Source organism: Mustela nivalis (genome assembly GCF_964662115.1).
Source record: "Mustela nivalis genome assembly, chromosome: 9".
Taxonomy (NCBI): Eukaryota; Metazoa; Chordata; class Mammalia; order Carnivora; family Mustelidae; genus Mustela; species Mustela nivalis.
In genome coordinates this window covers 21501924-21522357 of record NC_139028.1, presented here as the reverse complement: position 1 = coordinate 21522357, position 20434 = coordinate 21501924, and the positions used below count along the sequence as shown (strand labels likewise).

Below are 20434 nucleotides of genomic sequence, written 5' to 3'. Positions count from 1 at the left end.
CAAGGGACTGGGCCCAGGGAAGGGACTGCAGTGAGGGTCCTTGCCTCCTAGACGGTCACCTCCGGGGAGGAGAATGAAGTTCACATTCATGAGGACCTTCTCTGGCCAGGTTTTTACCCACGTCATCTCAATTCCTACAAGAACCACTCAAGGTAGGTGCTTCAACTCACTGTATACATGGGAGAAGGCGACCTGGAGAAGCAACCTTCCCCAGCGTCACAGTGTCTACAGCGAAGAGTCGGGATGCAAAGCAGCTTACTCAGGGCGCGTCTGTCCCACGGGGCGTTCCTGCGTGGAGGGACCCGTAGGAAGAGAGGCTCTCCTGGGTGGTGTGCCGGGCATCGTGGGCCATGGGCTGAAGGAGGGCTCCCTTGTCCCCAGCGTCAGCCAGGCCAATGACCTCAGCTGGAGGTGGACATGAAAAAGTCTGAGGGAGGACTTGGGTGTGAGCAAGAGAGAGTAGCCCTACTTGACTCTTAGCCCCGGGCTTCCCCGGAAAGGAGAAATAGAAGCTTTCATGAAAATCGCTTCAGGTCTTTGGGTAAAATGCTGGGGGAAGTAGAGGGTGGGGGGGAACTCCCCAAGATGGACTCTGGGGGATCCATTGCCGACCACCCACTCTGTCTCCGTGGGGGCAAACTAGTTCCTGCTACCTGTTCTAGGACGGGATTTCAGGGGAAGAGTCTGCGTTAGGCAGGTCCTGGGCCTCCTGTACCACTAGAGAAATGATTTCACCTCCGGGATGCGTTCATTTGTTTAACAGAACTGGGGGTCCACCATGTGCCAGGTTCTGTTCTAGGCACTGGGAATCTAAGAATGAACACAACAAAAATCCTTGCTTTCCTGGAGAAAACAAACCAAAACACAACAAACTAAGAAGGGATTTGAGACATTGCAGAGTGGGTGTGAACAATTTAGACTGGGGTGCCAGGAAGGGTCTTCTGAGTCAATCAATGAAGAGAGGCATGAGCGGAGTTAGCCAGGAAGCTCTCTGGAGGAAGAATGTTCAGGAAGAGGGAAGAGCCAGTGCAAAGGTCCTGAGGCAGGAGCATGCCTGGAGGGTTAGAAGAGCATCAAGGAGATCAGTATGGCTGGAGTGGAGAGAAGGGACAGGAAAGTTGGAGACAAGGTCAAAGATGTCATTGGGGCCAGTATAGGATGGTTTACACTTTGAGCCCTCAAAGGGTTGGAGCAGGAAGAGTGAGCCCTTTTAAGTGACAGGGATGGGTAGGATGGTTTTGGATGCCCTTTCTAGTTAGCCAGTCCATGACACAGGGTCTCCATTTGGGATCCAGATGCCTTCTTTTGCAGCATTAGGGGCTGGTAGGGGACACACTATGTGTGTATGTGTGTGTTTGTGGGAGGGTATGAAAAGGCTGTGGCTGAGATCCTCATGTTTTTAAACCACTGACACATTTGGACCAGGTAACTTCTTCAAGCGTCATCTAGCCCCGAGATTTCTGGATCTCTCCAAGTGCCTGGCTTGGAGAATTTCCGCTTGGCAGCCCTGAGCTGTCTAGAACATGCAAGTTTCCACTTGGGAATGTGTGACAAGGCTGGGTCATGGGAGCGGCTCGGCCAGCAGGCAGGACCCTTGGGGTCCTTGGGACAGACCTCAGCCCCTCCAGATCATGCACCTCCCAGGCCTGCCCTTCTACATTTCCAGAGTCTTCCAGCCAGGAGGTGGCTCCCTGTGGGGTTATTAGTCATCTCCTCCCCCTGCCCAGGGGCAGGAGATTCCTCTAAGGAGGGATAGGAGGCAAGTTGTCCTCTCTCTGGCTGGAGTGGGGGGGGGCCAGAGATGGGGGCCAGAACCAGCACCTCCCAAACCCTGCTTTTCAGTGTGCCTTCCGGGGTGGCTGAGCAGGGTGGCCCCCAAGTCACCGAGGGAGGTCCTGGGCCCAGAGTGAGCCGTACTCAGCCTGCTTGCGGCCACCTTGCTCCAGGCCACCAGAGGCCCAAGTGCAGGGGAACAAAGACTCAGCCTCTTCCGGCCGTGCCCCCTCTGGCAACCACCAGCCGCCCTCAGGGGCCTCGTTAGGCTGCTACTATCTCCGGCTGGGCCTCTGGGGTGCGTTGGGTCCGACATCACAGCCCGTGGTAAGTCACTGGGGGCTGCCCTGGGAGGGTCCCAGGTGAGACCGGGTTGGTTGCCATGGAGCCACTCCACACCAGTGCGCCCTCCGGGCCCCCAGCTGCTTCCCATCTCGGCCCTACTACCTGCAGCTGGGGGCTCAAGCTCTGGGCAGGGCCTTGAAAAGACCCCTGCCCGGCCCAGGGGCTGCTGCCCAGGGCTGCGGCCATTCTGACCCATCTCAGGAGACACCCAGCTGAGGATGAGACTCGGGGGCAGGATCGATCCGGGCGGAGGCCCGGTGGGCTGGAGGGTGGAGGTACAGCTGAGGGAAGTCTTGGGGGGCCCACAAATGGCAGTCGGAGTCTCTCTCAGTCACCGCTAGGGTGACCTTGGCAGGCACCCCGGGCTTCCTGGAGGGCACCCGCTGCGGCGTCTCTCCTGTAGGGGCAGAGGGGCCAGTGGCTGTGGCTCCCAGCTTCCCCCTTCCTCTGGGGGAAGTCAGAGCCTCTCTGGCCGGGATCCCTGGCCCCAGCCCGTCCCCGCTGGCAGGCAGGCAGGCACAAGGTGCGGGCTCCCTCGCCAGCCCCTCCTCCCCGACTCTGTCTCTTCCTGCCCAGGGGCCCCCGATGAGGTGTGGAGGGAGGGAGGGAGGGCCACACTTTCCAGCCAGGCCCTCGGCAACCAGCGCCTCGCTGCTCTCTGCCACCAAGGACACGCCTGCGGCTCCTGCCATGGACAGGTGGTACCTGGGTGAGTTCCCTGAACCCCCTGCCTCCCGCCTACTCAGACTCAGACACAGGTGTCCCCCTCCTCACTTTCGGGTGCAGCCGCCTGCTCCCCGAAAAGGGCAGGGAAAGCGGAAGCCAGGACAGGCAGGATTTCTAAACAAGGGCATCTCAAGGTAGAGTCCTGGGTGTGGGAGGGATCTCTGCCCTGAGCATCTCAGAGCTGCAGGAACTAGGAAGACCGCTTGTCCAACAGCCTCCTTTTCGGTCTGTCTGTCTAGCCACCTGTCCATCTGCAGGAATTCTAAAGCCAGGCTGCTGGGTTCAAATCTTGTTTACCTGACTCTGTGCCTCAGTGCCTCATCTATGAAATGGGGATGCTGATGAGGGCTTCCTTACTTCAAGGCTGTTGTGATGATTACATGGCTTAATTCTTTTTTTTTGTTTTAAGATTTTATTTATTTGACACACAGAGGCAGAGAGAGCGAGAGAGAAGCAGGCTCCCCACTGAGCAGGAAGCCTGACATGGGGTTCGATCCCAAGACCCTGGGATCATAACCTGAGCTGAAGGCAACCACTTAACCAGCTGAGCCACCCAGGTGCCCCTACATGGCTTAATTCTTATTAGGTGCTCAGAACAGGGCCTTGCATGTAGAGTTTAAAATGCAGATAACAACTTGTTTTCCTATTTCTGCCTCTATCTCTGCCCCTCTGCCTCCTTCCCTCCCTCCATCTATCTATCTACCCATCCTTTCCACCCATTTTTATATCCACTATTGCACCTAGTCTAGCATCCGCAGTAGCTTACAAAGACAGACAGAAGGCACTAAGCTACCGAGAGAACATGTAGTAAGGGACACCTGGCGTCCTGTGTGGAGAGCGGCAGTAGCTTTGGGAGCACTGCCTTGGGGGTCTGGATTTCTAGACCTGGTTTTGTCACTATCAGGATGTTGCAGGCCAATCCCTCGAGCTCCTTGCCCTCCATCTTTTTGGTCTGCCCAGTGAGCCTCCTGGCCGCCCCCAGTGGTCGTTGCAGGGAGCAAATGATCAGCCTCAGCTTCTTCATCTGTAGAATGGAGCGAGCACGGGTCCAGTGGGGCAGTGTCTATGGAGAGCCTGACAAGGGGCCCCTGGGGGGTGCCGTTGGTGAAGCATCTGACTCTTGGTTTCGGCTTGGGTTGTGATCTCGGGGCTGGGAGATCCAGCCCCACGTGGACTCCGTGCTCACGGGGAGTCCGCTTGGAAGTCTCTCTCCCTCTCCCTCTGACTCAGGCATACTCGCTTCCTTGCTCTCGCTCTCTCTCTCAAAATAAAGAAATCTTAAAAATAAGTAAAGAGGGGCGCCTGGGTGGCTCAGTGGGTTAAGCCTCTGCCTTCGGCTCAGGTCATGATCCCAGGGTCCTGGGATCAAGCCCTGCATCGGGTCTCTGCTCGGCAGGGAGGCTGCTTCCTCCTCTCTCTCTCTGCCTGCCTCTCTGCCTACTTGTGATCTCTGTCGAATAAATAAATAAAATCTTTTTTTTTTTTAAATAAATAAGTAAAGAGCCTGACACAGGGTCAGCCCCGACTAAGCATTAGCTGAACTGTATCATTCTTATGAATATTCATCCCTCAGCTCTGAAAGCGGAGAGCAGAATGGGTGTCAGTGCTTTTGGTCGCAGCGGTGATGTTCTCTCTCTACCTCACCCCCCCACCCCACCCCGTGCTGATTTTCGCTGGAGGGGGTTGGCTTTCCTGCATCCAACTGTTAATGTTCAACAGAAGCTGAGCGCCCTTTATTTTCCGGTGAGCACAGATGCGACAGTGACAACAGTGACACTAGCTGTGTCCCAGGCTGTGTGCCCTGCTCTTCACAACTCATGACAACTCCCTGAGGCAGGGAGTACTCCCATTTCACAGATGAGAAGACTGAGGCACAGAGAGGTTCAGTAACTGGGCAGAGGCCATTTACTTAGCAGGTGGAGGGGCCAGGAAATGAACTCAAACCTTGATCCCCTGCAACCACCCCAAGGGGAGTAACAGATGGATTAGGTCCCTTCAGGAGGACCAGCCCATCCTCGGTGGACGCCGACGGCTGGCTTTGGGCCTGTGGCTACCACTGAGCGTTGGCCTGTTCTGGAGGCCCATTCAATGGACGAGAACTCAGCCAGGAATGCAAGCCCCCATGGAGTACCCAGCCCAAGGGTCTCCAAGGTGAAAGAGGCCACCACAGAGCTGGGAGGCCGCCTCGGAGGTGTGGGAAAGCACCTGATGCCCAAGGCCCAAGGCCTGCCTGTGGGTCCTCCAACACACACCTCCCCCGCTGTGTGACTCGGGGCCTCAGCTGCCTCATCTGTAAAATGGGAAATAACACAAGGCACAAAGGGATACTAGGTAGGAAAGTGCCTTGTGGGTCCGAAAAGCAAGCCCTTCTCCAGGTGGTCGACTCAACCCCTTCCTGAAGGAGCCGATGGCGCAACGCTGGGAAACCTGGGAACCCGGCAAGGGAGCAGCCAGCCTGTGGAAGGAAAATGCCAGAGGCGGCAGGGAGAGAGGGATTAGTTAGGGATGACTGAAGCCTTTGTGACAGCAGCCTGTGAGCCGCAGGCTGCAGCCCCGAGGGGTGAAGGAAACAACAGGAAGGGTGGGGCTCTTGCCCTGGAAGCAAGGACAGCAGCAGCCGTGTTGGGCTGGGGTGGGCAGTGAGGTGGGGGTGGGCCAGGCGCCTGGGGACAGTCTCAGGGAAGCCCTGGGTGCCGGGTCAGAAGTCGCTGCTGAAGCCCTTGTCTCCGCAGCGGTCGGGGAGGTGGGCAGCTGCTGGGATGCGGGTGTCTCTGGACTCCCGATGTGGCCCCTTAAGCTCTGGTGGACACTGACTATATTTTGAAAGTCCCACGTCCCCGCCCCCCCCCCATGCCCCAGCCCCAGCCACGGCTTCTCCGGCTAGAGGAAGAACACTGGCCTACCGGTCCCCAACCCTTTTCTGGAAATTTCCTTCAGGAGGGATTTGGCTCGCTCCTCCCTGCCCCTGCCTGTCCCTGCACCTCTTCCTGCCTCCAAGGGAGCCCCTCCACTCACCCCGGGGCTTCTCTTGTGACTCGGGCAAATATTACCTGCACTGTTAATGTTTAACGCCCCCCACCTCACTCCTGGTCTCCCCGCTGCCCGGCATTCTCCCCAGAGCAGAGCAGGAGAGGGACCAGCCCAGTCTGCTAGGGGAATGGCAGGGTCCGCGACGGGCGACGGTGAGTGTGCGTGTACGTGCGTGAAGCAGGCGGTGGCCTCTCCTTGGACCACTTTTGGAGGGATGAGCTGGACCCCTGGAACCCTTGCCTTCCAGAGACCCCAGCACCCCTCCCCCAAACTTGCCAGCCTCTTTAGACAATTTCAGAAACAATTACTTTGCAAAGGGGATGCTGTGCTAAGTCTGAAGGAATATAGCTATATAGCTTGAATGGCAGGACCTGGGGTGCCAGGTTAGAGCTGGGGGTTGGGCCAGGGATGAGCTCTCCTCTTGACGATAGGAGTTGCACCTGTCCTAGGTCAGTGTATCTTTCCAAACTACCTGAGCTCAGAGCAGGAGGGGAAGGGAGTTAGGCTGACTTTGGGGCCAGAGCCCCACAGTGTGGGACACCCCCAGAAGGATCCCGTGATGGGGGTGACTTGGGCCTGGAGGCCAACAGGGGCCTCTGTTGACTGTGGTGGGCTTTGAGCCGGACCTAGAAAAGATGAGGGTTTGGGTGGGGAATGGCTCAAGACAGGGATGAGGAAGGAGGCGGTTTCTCGGTGTGGTGACGGGAGCCACCTGTCTAGTCATGGCTCTGGGGCTAACTCTCCGTGTCACCTTGAACAAGACCTGAACTGAATCCGGGAGACAAGATTGATGGGCTCCCACATGGGGACGCGTCCTGGGTCCCCATAGTCCTCCCTAGAGGCCCAAGCACTGGCCCCTTCTGGCCAGGGAGGCTACACAGGGGACAACTGGGTTCCTCAGGTCCCCCACCCCACAGGGCACTGTTCAGCACAACCTGGGAGGTACTGATTTCTACCTCAGACACTGCCTCCTTGGTGCCAAGATGAGGCTTGAGCAGGGTAGGCAAGGGGGGCCACCCTCCACCATGGTAGCAAAGCCCTGGCCAGGCACCCTGGGGCTACCCAAAGGCCAATGTGCTCAGTTTCCGGGGCTGGAGGGCAGAGCTGTGACCTCTGGTGCTGAGCAGCTCCAGCTTGGGTGGGCTAACGGCACAGGAGGCCAGGGACTGGGCCATACGTGGCCTTGAAATGTTTTGTGCCTTCTGACCATCTGAGAGGCAATGTAGCAAAGGGGCTAGGTACCTAGATTCTTAGCAGCCTATTGCCTGGGTTCAAATCCCAACTCTCCCTTTTATGCTGTGTTACTGTGAGGGCATTACTTAACCTCTCTGTGCCTCCAGCTTCTAGGGATTGTATTGGAATCGTATCAGTGCTTCACAGGTGCTTATGACAATAAAAAGAGCTCATGTTTTGTTAGCCTTCCCCTGGCACGTGGAAAACAGTATATATTAATGTTTCTTTCTTTTCTTTTTTTTTTTAAGATTTTATTTATATACTTGACAGAGATCACAAGTAGGCAGAGAGGCAGGCAGAGAGGTGGAAGCAGGCTCCCTGGTGAGCAGAGAGCCCAAGGTGGGGCTTGATCCCAGGATCCTGAGATCATGACCTGAGCTGAAGGCAGAGGCTTTAACCCACTCAGTCACCCAGGTGCCCCAATATTAATGTTTCTTAAAAGAATTTGCTTCCCCTTGAGGATGGAAACCTAAGAGAGAAGAATCCAGAAACCTGAGTCCAAGACCCAATTCTGCCCCTAACTCTCATAGGGGACTTTAAACCCGTTCAGTTTTCTCCTTCTGGTCAGTGGAAGTGAAGGACCCCTCCGTTCATTCATTCCACAAGCATTTGCGGCACATCTTGCCGTGGACTAGTCACATGGAGCGAGGCTAATGATGAGTTCAATGGGAAATGTCTCCCATGGCCTGGCCTACCGTAGCAGGAAGCAAGGGGAGGAAAGATACGACCCTCTAAGAGTTGCTGGAGGCCCCCCAGGCAGCCCAGCATCCTGTTTGGATGCTTGGTGTTTGGTCCCAAGTGGACGGCTTCCAAGGTGGCCTAGGACAGATGCCCCCACTGGTGGTGACCTTAGCAGGCCCACCAGCCTCCTCTTGCCCACTTAGACTCTTGGGGAGGCTGGGAGGGAAGGATGGGAGTTCCACTGTTTCTGTGGCTGGCTCACCCTGCCTCTGGCTCTGTCCTCAGGTGGCAGCCCCAAGGGGGAAGTGGACCCATTCGACTACGGTAAGCCTGGTGGCTCCCCTTCCCCACCCTTCCCGAGCCTGCTATCCCACACAGACCCTGCTTCCTGGCATCCCCTGGTTACGGCCGCCATCTTCCTCTGGTAGCCTGGGGCTGCTGCAGGGGTGGGTTGGTGGGGGGGGGGGGGTGCCTGGGTAGACCCATCCCACCTCCTTGCCCTCTCCTTTCTCAGACTATGAGACTGTCCGCAAAGGGGGCCTCATCTTTGCTGCCCTGGCCTTCGTCGTGGGGCTCATTATCATCCTCAGTAAGTGGGCTGCCGGAAGGGGCTGCTGCACGGGGCCATATGTCTTCTCAAAGCTACTGATCAGGGGTTCCCTAGGGGTGGGGGAAAGCCCTCTCACCCTCTTCCCAGATCCCAGAAGGGAAGTGAGTCTCTCCGGTCCCCTCCATTCCCCCATGCGAGATGTGGGAACTGACCCACACTCTGATGGACACAGGCTTCATGGGACGCCTCCCTGCCTGGTCCTTGGGTCACACAAAGGAAGTTTCCGTTCCCTCCAGTGCGCCCTCTGGCGGCCCAGGGTGGAGGTGCGGAGGGGAGAGCTGGCTGCATCCAGCCAGCCAGGGACCCTCCAGTGTACACGGGGTTCAAGCCAGGGAGGGGAACCAACCCCCACAGGATACCTCCCTTGGCCAGATCTGGGCACTTTCCTTTCTTGGTGTGAGCAACATCTCAGTCCATTTAATCTCGGCAGCTCTGAGGGATGATCACTACTGTCCCATGGGAAAGCTACCCATCCTGACAGGTGCAGCCAGTTGCCCAGGGTTCCACAGCCAGCCGGAAGCAGAGTCTATTCAGCTGAACCCAGAGTGTCCACCCGCCTACCCCAGCCCACCCCACAGACTGCTGGAGAGCAAGTGTGGCTGGGAGCCAGAGGCATTTGAGCCCCCTGCTAGTTTACTGGGTGCGGATCCCTAACTCCCTGGGCTTGTTAGCTCATCTGTTAAATAGGGATGATCCAACTTATAAAGTTTGGGCTAGCACGGCAGCACTCAGGTATAGGCCTGGAGTGCTCTGGAGGAGAGAAGCATCCTTGCGTATCTCCCAGTCCTAGCCAGTACACAGCAGGGGCTTAGTGAATGCTTATTGACTTGGTTAGGTACAACCAGAAGAAAAGTACACAGAAACACAATCCTGGGATTCTAACGCCTCCATGGTTGGGGCCATTCCACTGGGGGGGCTTCTGTCTGCAGACACAGCCGCTCTCCCCAGCTCAGCTGGAAGTGTCTTGTGGGTGGCACTGTGTCGAGGTCGAGCACACAAGCGCAGGAGGCAGACAGGCCTGAGCAGAGATCTTGGCTCTGGACTTGCAGTCCTCCTCCTCCAAGAGCGTATGGAGCAGCTACTGTGTGCTCAGCTCTGTGCCGGGGGCCCTGCCATGGCCCAGGCTTGGCCATTGCTCTCGGTGAGCTCACAGTCTACCATGGAGTGGCTGCAGCAAATGTTTGTTGACTAACAGACGGGCTAACAGAATGCTTATGGTCCAGCCCTGTATAAGGACAGAAATGGTCCCCTGTGGCTCTGGTGGGAAGGAGGGAGTAGAGGCTACCGTGCTGCCCTCTTCAGGGCAGAGACGCTCTCCCTGGAAGCAAGAGGTTGATGGAAACTCATCTCCTTTCTCTTCAAGGCAAAAGACTCCGCTGTGGGGGCAAAAAGAAGCACCGGTGAGTGCCGGCCTAGGGTCCCTGAATGCGATGGGGACACTGGGGGGAAAAGAGGCACAGGCCAAGGATTTTCATCCCCAAAGCCTGTGAGGAGGGGTCCCTGACCTTAGGGACCCTGAGACTGGTGACCTCCTCCTCTGATGTCTTCCCTCTCTTTTCCCCTCCCCAACCCCAGGCAAGTCAATGGTGACGATCTGTAATGACGGGTAAGTGGGGGAGGAACAGGTGAGCCGGGAGCCAGGGAGGGCCCTGGAGAAATCAGGCAGAGCTTGGGCGGAGCCAGGGAGGATTTCGGGGTCTACTGGCCACCAGCCAGTTGGTCTGCTACCCACTTTGGTTTTTCCATTGATGGCCGAGTGCCTGGTATGGTGTGTGTGGCCAAGGCAGGGGGGCAAAGAGAAAAATGAGATGAATAAGGAATAAAAGAAAAATCCCTACTCCTGCTGCCATTGCTACCTAGAGCCTGTCTTTGTCTTTGCAGAGTCAGCTGTGTCCCCGCTGCAGGGGGGACCTTGGGAAGCCTTCTCTGAGCTGTAGACCTTTGTCCCCAGCACTGCCAAGGCCCTCAGGCTGAAGAAAGCGCCAAGCTCCATGTGACCCCTGGGTTTGCATGGCCTCCTCCCACCCCAGGCCGCCTCCTGTTAATAATAAAGCGAGCCTCAGAGACAGCTCCTTCCCTGGCCTGCCTCCCTCCCTCCTCCGCTCCCGTACCTGCCATGACCGACTCGCCTCTCCGAGCTGGAGTACGATACAGTTTGGTCTCTTGGTTTTCAATGAGCTGCTCAGGTGCCCTTGCCTCCTTGGACAGGGAGTTCAGTACCACCATCCGCAGGCCTCTGCCTGCCCTCTGAATTGCAAGGAGCCCCAAGGACCGAGGACTCAGCCTGCCTTCCGAACGCCAGGCAGAGAGAAAGCCAGGAAGCCTGAAGGTCAATGACAACTGGGTGCTGCTGGGCTATCTACACAGGCCCAGGGTGCTGCTGCTGGAGCTCTCTGCTGGGTGGATCTGGGGGGGCTGGTGGGCACCTCGGCTCACGCGCTCTCTCCCTACCCACCTCCTGACCTTGGTGCTAAGCTCAGGCCACTCCCTTTCCACTCTTGGGGCTTGGGGACCGCCGTTGCACCTGTTCTCCTCCACCCATCTGGGTGCTGCCTTGGTTGAACCCAGGGCCAGGGAGTGGACAGGGAGGGTGAGGACCTGGGTACCCTGCATACCCTCTCCTCCAGCCCTGTCCACTCTGGCAGGCACCCAGCCACAGGCAGCTGGAGCCACGATGGCGTCAGGCTGCCTCTCGGACCAGAGCCTGACTTCCTGAAGCCTGTGGCCCCCTTGCGGCGCTGGACTCAGAAGGAGCCCATCTTCCCTCTGCAACTCTTCCCTGAGGAAAGGATGGGTGCCTGGATCATGGCACCACCTAGTGTCCATTTTCCTCATCTGGGTCTGTAAGCCTGCCAGGGAGGGGAGGGGAGAGCTTGGCAGGAGAACCCCGGGCAGCCTCATTTGAGTGGAGTTTACCATGAACAGGGGGGTCATGGGTTCAAGCCTCACGTTGGGTGTGGAAGATAGTTAGAATAAACATTTTTTTAAGATTTTTAAATTTAAAACGAATAGGGTAGTTTGGGGGCCACAGGCAGAGTAGGCCACCACGTGCAAATTTCCATGTGCAAATTCAGTTCTTTGTCTAAATCCACTGCCCCTAGATCCCGAAGATTGCCAGCCCTCACAGAATCACAGAAGGCTTGAACACAGAAGGTCCTTAGGGAGCAAAATAGTTAAGCTTCACTTCTCAGAAAGGGAAACTGAGACCCTGGGAAAGGCAGGGACTTGTCCAGGTGACAGAGCCAGCCCGAATCAGGGCCAGAGCTAGAAACCAGGTCTCTGGCTCCCATTCCAGCACTCTTCTCACTGACACCTGGGATGGCAGACAGATCCCCACTGACCACCTGTGGGCTTAGAAAGCAGAGGAAAGAGTTAAAGGGCCTGGCTACTTACACCTCGAGGCCAAGGTCTTTGCGACCCCCTGCTCCAAACGTGGGCTCCCCAAAGACAAATAAAATGTGACAGGCCACACCCCTAAATAGAATTCAGTATTTCCATACACAAGCTGGAGCGTGTACTTGACCTGTCCATGATGGTGGGAGAGATGAAATGGAATGGGGTGCATCCAGCCAGGGGCACTTTCCTGGGGGTTTGCTCCTGAAGCTTCTTGGATACAACAGCAAGACAGGAGGAGGCGGTGTTGCAGGTCTGTGGTCCAGAGCAGTGGAAAGGAGTCATACTTCTAGAATGTTCTATACACAGACCTCTGAGGAGGCCAGCTAGGAGGGACATTCTAGCTGCTCCACAGGGAGGATGGTCCCAGGGGAACTACTCTGCTCTCCACCCCTGCTGTACACCCTTCACCCTTGTCAGATGTGAGGCTACTTTGGGTCCCAGATTATTGACCCCAAGGAACCCAGGGTGCTGTTTGGACCACCAGACACCCAGCATTCCCTCTGGACCTATTGACTAAGACTCTTGGGGTGGAGCCCACAAAAGCGCCCAGGTGGCCCCGGAGAGTAGCCAGGGCTGAGAACCACAGAGCTAAGTGCCATTCTGAGGTCTGTGACCTATTTGTGGTACAGGGCCTTCCTGTAAACTTTCCCTTCCCTCTCCACAAAGGTCACATGCACTGGGAACTACTGAGCTTTCACTTCACTCTGGGATTTTTCACAACTCGGACACAAATTGGGTCACAAAGAACAACCAAGCCTGGGAATGATTGGATGAATGACCCCGTCACCCAACGCAACAAACCCTCGTCTGAGGGGATGCAACTTCCATTATCAACACCAGAGGGAGCATGCGTCTTAGTCTTAAAACTCCCAATTTGGCGTTTTCAACTCCTCTTTCCAGGGCCTGGAGCCCTTCGCAGACCTTAGGGCCCTCTGAAAGATCTGCCCCGTGCCCTGGGTTTCGCGGGGCGGGGAGAGAGGAGCTTGGAACTCTTCTCAATCTGTTTACACATCCCTCAAGCGTATCCCTTGTCCTGTTCTGGGGTGATTCTGGGCTGGGGGTCTCGAGCCCTCGCTGCCGGACGGCAGTGATCATGTGGTCTGAACTTTGTTCCCGGCGCTTGGGGTAACCACGAAGCCTCTCATAGTTGGAGCTAATCAATGTCATGAGCAGGACCTGAGAGAGGCAGAGGCGCTGAGCAGTGACGTCTGTGGGGCGGCAGGTGGGAGAGGTTGGCTTGTTGTCTGGGCGGCTGTGCCCAGCAGAGACTGGGCCCCAGGGCTTCTGCCTTAACTGATGAGCTGCTGGTGGTGTTTAACGCCACCCCCAGGAGAATCGGTTTTGGAGGCGAAGCTGCAGGTGATTGGCTCACTAGGTGAGCCCAACTAGGAGAATGGGAGGAGGGGCGGGGAACAGACAGGAAGTGAAGACTCAAGGCCCCAGAAAACTTGGCCTGCTTCACAGTCTGGGGAGGGGGCAGACAGCAGCATCCTGCCCTGGCGGTGGCCTCACCCCAGCTCCCGCATGAGGGTGATTTCAAGACATAAAAGGTACGCACTGGCCTTGGCCACGAGGGCCCTGGGGTCTTCTGAGCCTGCCCTACCCTGGCCTTTCCCCACCAACCTCCGAGCACAAGAAGAGCTGGGGACGAGGTCAGGATGGGGCAGTATTACTGGTGACCCCATCAGTTAGTGTCGTCCTGTCCCAGGCTCGAGTGCCCCCTGCTCACTCTCCCCCAGCCTCTGTCCATTTGGGCATGGGGAGCTCACATATGTGTGGGGTTGGGGGGCAGGAGATCCCCTCTTGGACACTCGGGCTAGGTGGCCCATGGTGGGGAAGCTCTCCTCCCTGGCCTTGGTTTCCCTGTCCAAGGGACTGGAGGCTTGGACTGGCTGGTCCCTGGAACCTACAGGTGTTGATCTTTCCAGAGTGAGGATGCCCCTGCCCTGCGCCTCTGATTTTTCAAAACTCTGGGACCTTGGGAGACTCCCCCCTCATCCCCAGCAATCCCAAACTCTGCCGGGCTGAGCGAGGAGGGGGTGCCCCAAAGAACCCACCTTGAGCATCTACTCTGGTCCTGCCTCTCTCAGAGGGAGTGCTGAAGAGGTCCTGGAGCAGAGAGCAGAGCTGAGTCTTCCCCCAGCAGCCCCCCCCTTCTTGCTCAGGGCAGGGCTGCTGCTGGAGAGATTAATGGCCTCCCTGTCGATCCGCAGCCCCAGGCAGCTGAGCTCTGAACTGCAATTCAGCAGAGGCCTCTGGGGCGGCAGCGGCGGGCCCATTCTTCATCCTCCGCCTGACACACGCTGGGCCAGCGGAGATCAGAGGCAAATGCCACAGCCACCAGGCCCTGTCTTGGCGTGGCCCTGAGTCCCCGGCTGGGAAGATGGATCAGATAGGGCCTGGGAACCAGGAGCACGGCAGCCTCCATCCACGGCCGCGGGAGGGCAGCACCGAGCCCGGCGTGGCCCAGCCATGGGAAGAAAGCCCCGGCTCTGCCTGCGCGCCCCCCTCCCAGCCTGGAGACCCTTCACGTTGAGCCACCCAGTACTTGGGAAGCCAGCCTACTTAGAACTTGGAACCTGGGTGCCCAGGGCTTCGGCCTCGACACTGGAGGGGCTAGGGGAGTGGCGGGGGAGACCTGAAAGAGGGGTTGTCTCCGCAGCTGTGGATGGGCTTGGTGCCTGGAAGGAGCTGCCTGGGGTGGGGGGTGGGGGGCAGCTCTGATTTGGCACCTATGTTTCCAGTTGTTTGGCCTGCCTGTTCCCACCCTGTGTGACCTCCCTCAGTCCTGCTCCTCCAACCCCCAGAAGCTCCCAGGTTCTCCTGGTTGCTGTTTGCCCCTAGAGCTCTAAACTTTGGTTCCCTTTCCAAGAAATTCTGTCACTTCCCCAAAGGGCTTCTTTGGTGTCACTAGAAGGAATTCCCCAGGTGAGCGTGGCAGAGGAAGGGGAGAAAAGGTGGAAGTTCCGAGCTGGGGCAGCAGTTTGTGGGCCAGGACACACCCCGCGGTCCCGTGTAGCTAGAGCAGGGAAAGAGGGAGAACTGGCCTCACCGGCAGCCTTGCCCTTGGCCTGCTGTGTGACCTTGAGAAGGCCCTAGTCTGTCTCTGAGCCTGGCAAAAAATACCAGACATTGGCTTCCAAGTCAAGGGACTGAGGGAAAAAGTTCTGTGGGGAAGCTGTAGCAGATCTCTTGTTCCTTCCTGCCCCCGGGAGAGCCGGGCTCGGAGAAAGCAGGGTGTGTGTGCATGCGTGTGAGTGCGCGCGCGCGCACACACACACACACACACACACCACAAACACAGGCAGAGGCACCTGCGAGTGGTGAAGGCAGACAAAAAGACACACTTGACAAAGCATAGGAGAGGAGGCTGGCTTGGCCCCGAGCCAGGAGCATGTTGAATTCTCTTGTGGTCTTTGTTTCCTGAAAGGCCTATCAATCAGGAAGAGTCGTGCCAGACCCAGCTTGCATGGGAGTCAGTGAGTGTCCTCTGCCCTGAAGTAAATAATATTTCAGGTCTCATGTCCACGGACCATATGCTCCCGACACAGCTAATAACATCATCAGGGAGTGGCCTCAGCCCTTACACACCTGCCCAGGGTGGCAGTGGAATAGGCTCAGCTGGGCCTCGGCTACTGAGGGACCCTTCCTGCCTGGCTCTCCCCAGCACCCTTGGAGACCTGCTAGGGGACGCCTCCCCCATCTCCCCAAATCCTGACCATCCCCTCGTGTCTGCCTACACTACTGCCCCTCTCTGAGGGGTCCCTGACCAACCTCCAGAGCCCAGCCTGTGCCTGGCACATAGTAGGTGCTCAGTAAGCCTTTGTTGAATGAATGAGTGATGGCCCACAGCTGCCCCCCTCCACCTCCCAAGGGACAAGGAGGGCTGCTGGGTGTCCCCATCTGGACGGGTGGTGCATGTGTGCTCACTCAGGATGCCGTCCTGGGGACCTGTCCTGGGGACAGTTCGCATTTTCTTCCTTGGCATTATGGTAAAGATCATAGACTTTGGAATCAGCCAGCTTGGCTTTGAGCCCTGGCTTCTGTGATGGTGTCCTACTCGGGACTGTGGGCCAGTCCCTCCTGAGCCTCACTTTCCCCAGTGGAGAGACAATTTCTAACCCGTGGTGGTTCCTTGCTCCTGACCAGGCTGTGACAAGCCGAGGCCATTTGCTGAGTGTCCCAAGGCTCTAGCATTTGAAGCTGCGGCCTCTTCCCGGACCCCTCCAGGCACCTCAGCCCCTGTCCTTTACTGCTTTCATGTTTGTTCTTCAGTGGGGTTTTCTCAGGACACTTCAGGAGGACCAAGAGGCAGGGACCCCCGAGTCCCACCCTTAGACAGGCCAGGCCCCAAGGGGAGGCTGGTGCAAGCAGAGGTCCCAGTCCCAGACCCTCCTGAGCACCACGTAGACCTGGCATGGCCCATTCTCCAGAAGCTCCCACCCCCGGGGCCACCGCCAGCCTGTGGGCTCCCCAGGTCCTTTGAGACCAGCGGAGGGTTTGTGTCTTGATTATAGGTTTCCCTTCTGTGTGTGGTGTGTGTGTGTGAGGGAGAAGGTTTGTATGGGCGCCCAGCAGGCCAGGAGGCTGGGAGGGACCCAGCAGAGGGTGCAAGAGTTTGGCCCCGGCATCCGGGAGACCTGGACGGGCTGGCTCCTCCCCGCCACCCTGCAGGCCCCTGTCTGGAGCCCGGCCCCTCAGGGGAGAGCCAGAACCTGGGTGGAAGGTCGTCATTCCTTCACCCCTTCCAGTGACTCTCAGAGGCCAACACGGAAACAGGTGGGGCGGAGGGTGAGCCCAGACTACAGCTCCACCTGGGAAGCCTCGCCTGGTGTGACAGCGGGGCCGGCAGGGTGGGCAGCCTGGACCGGGTCCCTGAGTCCTGACGAGTCCCACCCCCTCCTGTGGCACTAGGGGGAGGCAGATAACCAGACTCCCTGGGTAGAGGCTTGCCGGTGAGGGGTCCACAGGGCGCTGGAGACTGCCCTGAGGGGCGGTGAGGGAGGGAAGGCAGCCGATGCGCCTCCAGAGAGCAGACCCACACCCCGGAGGCAAGACTGAGGAGGGGGAGGCAGGCTCCTGTCCTTCCCCGAGTGCCCTCTCGTGGGAATGGGCCAGACTCTGGCCTGCCCGACTGGGATCCTCCTCCCTTCCCTGGAGCTCCTGCTGAGGCAGGATTTCTCCTGACCCTGGGGTGTCTGGACCAGCTGCTGATGTCCCCTCTCCCCAGATGTGAGGTAATTCCGGGCAGTTCAGGAAGACTCACTCGTTCCTAAATCTGAAATTTTCCCTCCTCTCAAACCGTGCAGTGAAAATGTTATCGAGCAGGAGGAGTGCAGCCAAGAGGGGCTGGAGGTAGAAAAGCAGAGATGGGTTCAAAGCTCGCCTCTGCCACTGCCTAGCTAGGCAGCACTGGGCGAGCCCCTTCATATGTCGGAACCTCCCCTTCCTCTTCTGTAAAGTGGGCATTGCGGTACTCCGCTCATTAAAGAGTGAACAAGATCATGTGTATAAAGCGGCCATAAGGACCTGTGAACCCAGAGCATGGGTTTGAGGGATCAAGCAAAGGTCAACTAGGGCTTTCCCGGAGGCGGGGGACGGGCCTACCTTTTCAATCATTCATTCGGCAAAAGAGTGAAGTATTTGAACATCAGGTGATGTGCCAGGCACTGTGTTAGGCATTTCGACAAGCTTAAGTGGAAGTTGTTATTGAAACCACAGAACCTAAACCCATTAAAGATTCTTCTGGTTGGTGTTTCCCAGGGGCCAGTCGTTAGTCCCATACCAGTCTGCCCACACACGTTCCCTGGGACGTGCAGAATATTGATCCCTGGTTCTGTAGCCTGGGATTTCTCTGTCTTCCCTGCGCCACCTGTGTGTGCGTGTGCACACACATGTGTACAGGAGACGGGCTAAGAGGACATCATCCATCACTCAGTGGCTGTATCACCTTTAGCAAGTCACTTGCTCCTTGAAGCCTCAGTTTCCTCATTTGTAAAATGGGGTTCTTGATGCCTGTCTCGCTGTGGGGCCTTCCTATGAGCTGCTTGAAAGGTGGCACAGTTTCACGTTTGAACTCTGGGTACAACCAGACTGGCTTTTTTTTTTTTTTTAATTTAAAGATTTTAGTTACTTATTTGACAGAGGGAAAGAAATCACAAGTAGGCAGAGAGGCAGGCAGAGAGAGAGGAAGGGAAGCAGGCTCCCCGCTGAGCAGAGAGCTGGATGCAGGGCTTGATCCCAGGACCCTGAGATCATGACCCCAGCCAAAGGCAGAGACTTAACCCACTGAGCTACCCAGGCGCCTCCAGACTGGCTTTTCTAAGGAGAAATCCCACATGCTAAACTTTTTCCCACTTCCCCCAAGTCCAACTGGCTTTAATACTGGAAAGATAATCCTCTCAGTGGAGTAGACCCCCACCAGTTTCACCCCACGGTATTTTAGGTGCTGGTCTTTGGATGACACCTGCTGGCCATAGCAGGTACTGCATCCTTCCCTAGCCAAACAAACCCACAGATAAAACTTGCCCATCCCTTTTTTTATTTTTTAAATCTTTAAAAAAGTTTTATTTATTTATTTATTTATGTAATCTCTACACCCATGTAGGGCTCGAACCCATGACCCTGAGATCAACAGCTGCCCACTCTTCTGACGGAGCCAGCCAGGCACCCCTTCCCCCATCTCTTCGGACATTCACAGCCACTCTGCCAGGTAAGTGTTTTGATCCCATTTTACAGATGAGGGAAGTGAGGCCTGATCATGAGAGGCACCGTGAATCTCTGACTGCAGACTAAATCCAGGTGCTTCAGCTACATCTTCTCCATATCTCTTGCTCTTAGACCGGGCAGGGTGGAGAATTGACTGGATTTAAGGGAAGGGCCAGGGTTGGGGGCCAGGTCCAGGCTGGCTGAGAAAGACTTGTTCTTGTGGCAACAACCCCACTAGGCAGGAGACTGCCACGTCCAGCTGTTTTCCATCTCCAAAGGAGCTAGACTGCTGGCAGGGGCTTCGGCTGTCATAAGACACCCTGAGGAGGGCCAGAGAGGCCGTTTGGCCAAGCTGTGGGGTGAGGACTTTGGGACTGGCTGCCCGGTGAGCTGGTTGCTTCTGTGCCCAGAGGGTGCACGTTCAGCTGTTTTAGGCAGTGGCTAGCCTGAAATCGTGTGTGTGTGTGTGTGTGTGTGTGTGTGTATGTGTATGTAGAGAGGCTGAGGGGTACCTGGCCGGAGCTACTTCTCAGTCAGAACACACGCGGTGGAGTGATTGAGAATGAGGATTCGGCCTTATTTTTTTAGAGATGCATGCTAAAGGATCCACAGATGAAATTATATAATGCATGCAATTTGCTTCAAAAAAATCCTTGGTGATGGGAAGTGGTGGCAGGCGGGTGGTGGGGGGAGTATGGGAATAAAAATGAAACAAGATTGGCCACGAGTCAACAATTGTAGCAGCGAGAAGATGGGTATGTGGCAATTCATTATACTATTCTCTCTCCTTTGGATATGAAATTTTCTATATTAAAACCTTTTTAAAAATGTGGCAGCAGAAACACGACCAACCAATGACAATGAAACAGGACGAGGCCTCTGAAATCAGACTGTCCAGCTCGAGGCTTGGGCATTTGATGTTCACCAGCTGGGTGCGTTGGACAATTCACTTCATTTCTCTCTGGCTCAGTTTCACTATCCGTAAAGTGGGGATGATAAAAATTATACCGGTCTTACGGAATTATTCTGAGGGTGAACTGAGATGATGCGTGTACAGTACTTAGCATAGTGCTGGACCCACAGCAAGTGTTCAGTTATAGCCATTACTATCAGGAGTTCATGGCTCTGGTTCTAGTTTACCAAAAGAAAGAGCTACCTCGGCTGGCTCGGACAAGCAACTGACCGATTCAGCTCAGCTCCAAGGTCCTAAGCAGTGAGTCTGGGAAGACACCACCCCAGCCCCCTTGTGTTGGGTGTCTCAGATGGGTGGAAACCCCACAGGGAGACCCCTCTCCCTCCAGCTGGGCCTGTCCAGGGTCTTCCCAACTTCCCATCATGCAGGCTGTAAGCCCACCCACGTCCTGCCTGGGTTTTTTCTGGCCACCCCTTTCTCTGACCTTAAGAAGCTCTTTTTAGGGGCGCCTGGGTGGCTCAGTGGGTTAAAGTTTCTGACTTCAGCTCAGGTCATGATCCCAGGGTCCTGGGATCGAGCCCCGCATCAGGCTTTCTGCTCAGCAGGGAGCCGGCTTCTCCCTCTCTCTCTGCCTGCCTCTCTGCTTACTTGTGATCTCTCTTTCTGTGTCAAATGAGTAAATAAATAAATAAAGAAGTTCTTTTTACAGACTGATCAAATCTCAGCCCTAGAAGAGAGTTAGAAGTCCTCCAGCCCAATCCGCATGATGGGGGCCATGAACAGAATGGTAGGCAGAGTGCAGACCTGGGAGTCAGGAGCCCAGGAGCTAAGTCCCATCCGAGCCCTCTGGCCATGCGGCCAGGAATGTCCTTTATCCTCCTGGGCACCATTTCCTCCTTTGAGACACAAAATGCTGGTGGTAGATGCTCTCCAGGCCCCTTCTCACTCTGACCCTTTGACCCGGCACATGGACCTCCCTCTGTCCTCTCTGCAGGTCGCCCCCCCAACCCCACCCTGGA

General features: G+C 56.5%; 1 protein-coding gene and 1 long non-coding RNA gene across 3 annotated transcripts; both read left to right on the top strand.

Annotated features, from left to right (window-relative positions):
* Positions 1-58: 58 nt before the first annotated feature.
* Positions 59-10466, top strand: FXYD2 (FXYD domain containing ion transport regulator 2). 2 transcript variants are annotated; one of them, XM_082683486.1, is made up of 7 exons: positions 2169-2393; positions 2695-2827; positions 8074-8112; positions 8303-8377; positions 9762-9798; positions 9974-10004; positions 10280-10466. In XM_082683486.1, exons 1-6 carry the CDS (start codon positions 2337-2339, stop codon positions 9996-9998), a joined length of 366 nt encoding a protein of 121 aa, XP_082539612.1. In that variant the 5' UTR covers positions 2169-2336; the 3' UTR covers positions 9999-10004; positions 10280-10466. The 2 variants fall into 2 exon arrangements, with proteins under 2 accessions (XP_082539613.1, XP_082539612.1); XM_082683487.1 differs by lacking the exons at positions 2169-2393; positions 2695-2827 and adding an exon at positions 59-152.
* Positions 10467-11568: 1102 nt separating this feature from the next.
* Positions 11569-19526, top strand: LOC309840905. The gene is made up of 2 exons (XR_014298850.1): positions 11569-13344; positions 18402-19526. It is a non-coding gene; the product is annotated as an uncharacterized lncRNA (long non-coding RNA).
* The last annotated feature ends 908 nt before the right edge of the window (positions 19527-20434 follow it).

What these genes read in the sequence shown, in the direction of transcription:
- FXYD2 (XM_082683486.1), top strand. Translation starts at nt 2,337, where the DNA reads ATGAGACTCGGGGGCAGGATCGATCCGGGCGGAGGCCCGGTGGGCTGG. An exon ending in CGGTGGGCTGGAGGGTGGAG is followed by an intron (nt 2,394 to 2,694) that starts GTACAGCTGAGG and finishes CTTCCTGCCCAG; the next exon opens with GGGCCCCCGATGAGGTGTGG. An exon ending in CATGGACAGGTGGTACCTGG is followed by an intron (nt 2,828 to 8,073) that starts GTGAGTTCCCTG and finishes CTCTGTCCTCAG; the next exon opens with GTGGCAGCCCCAAGGGGGAA.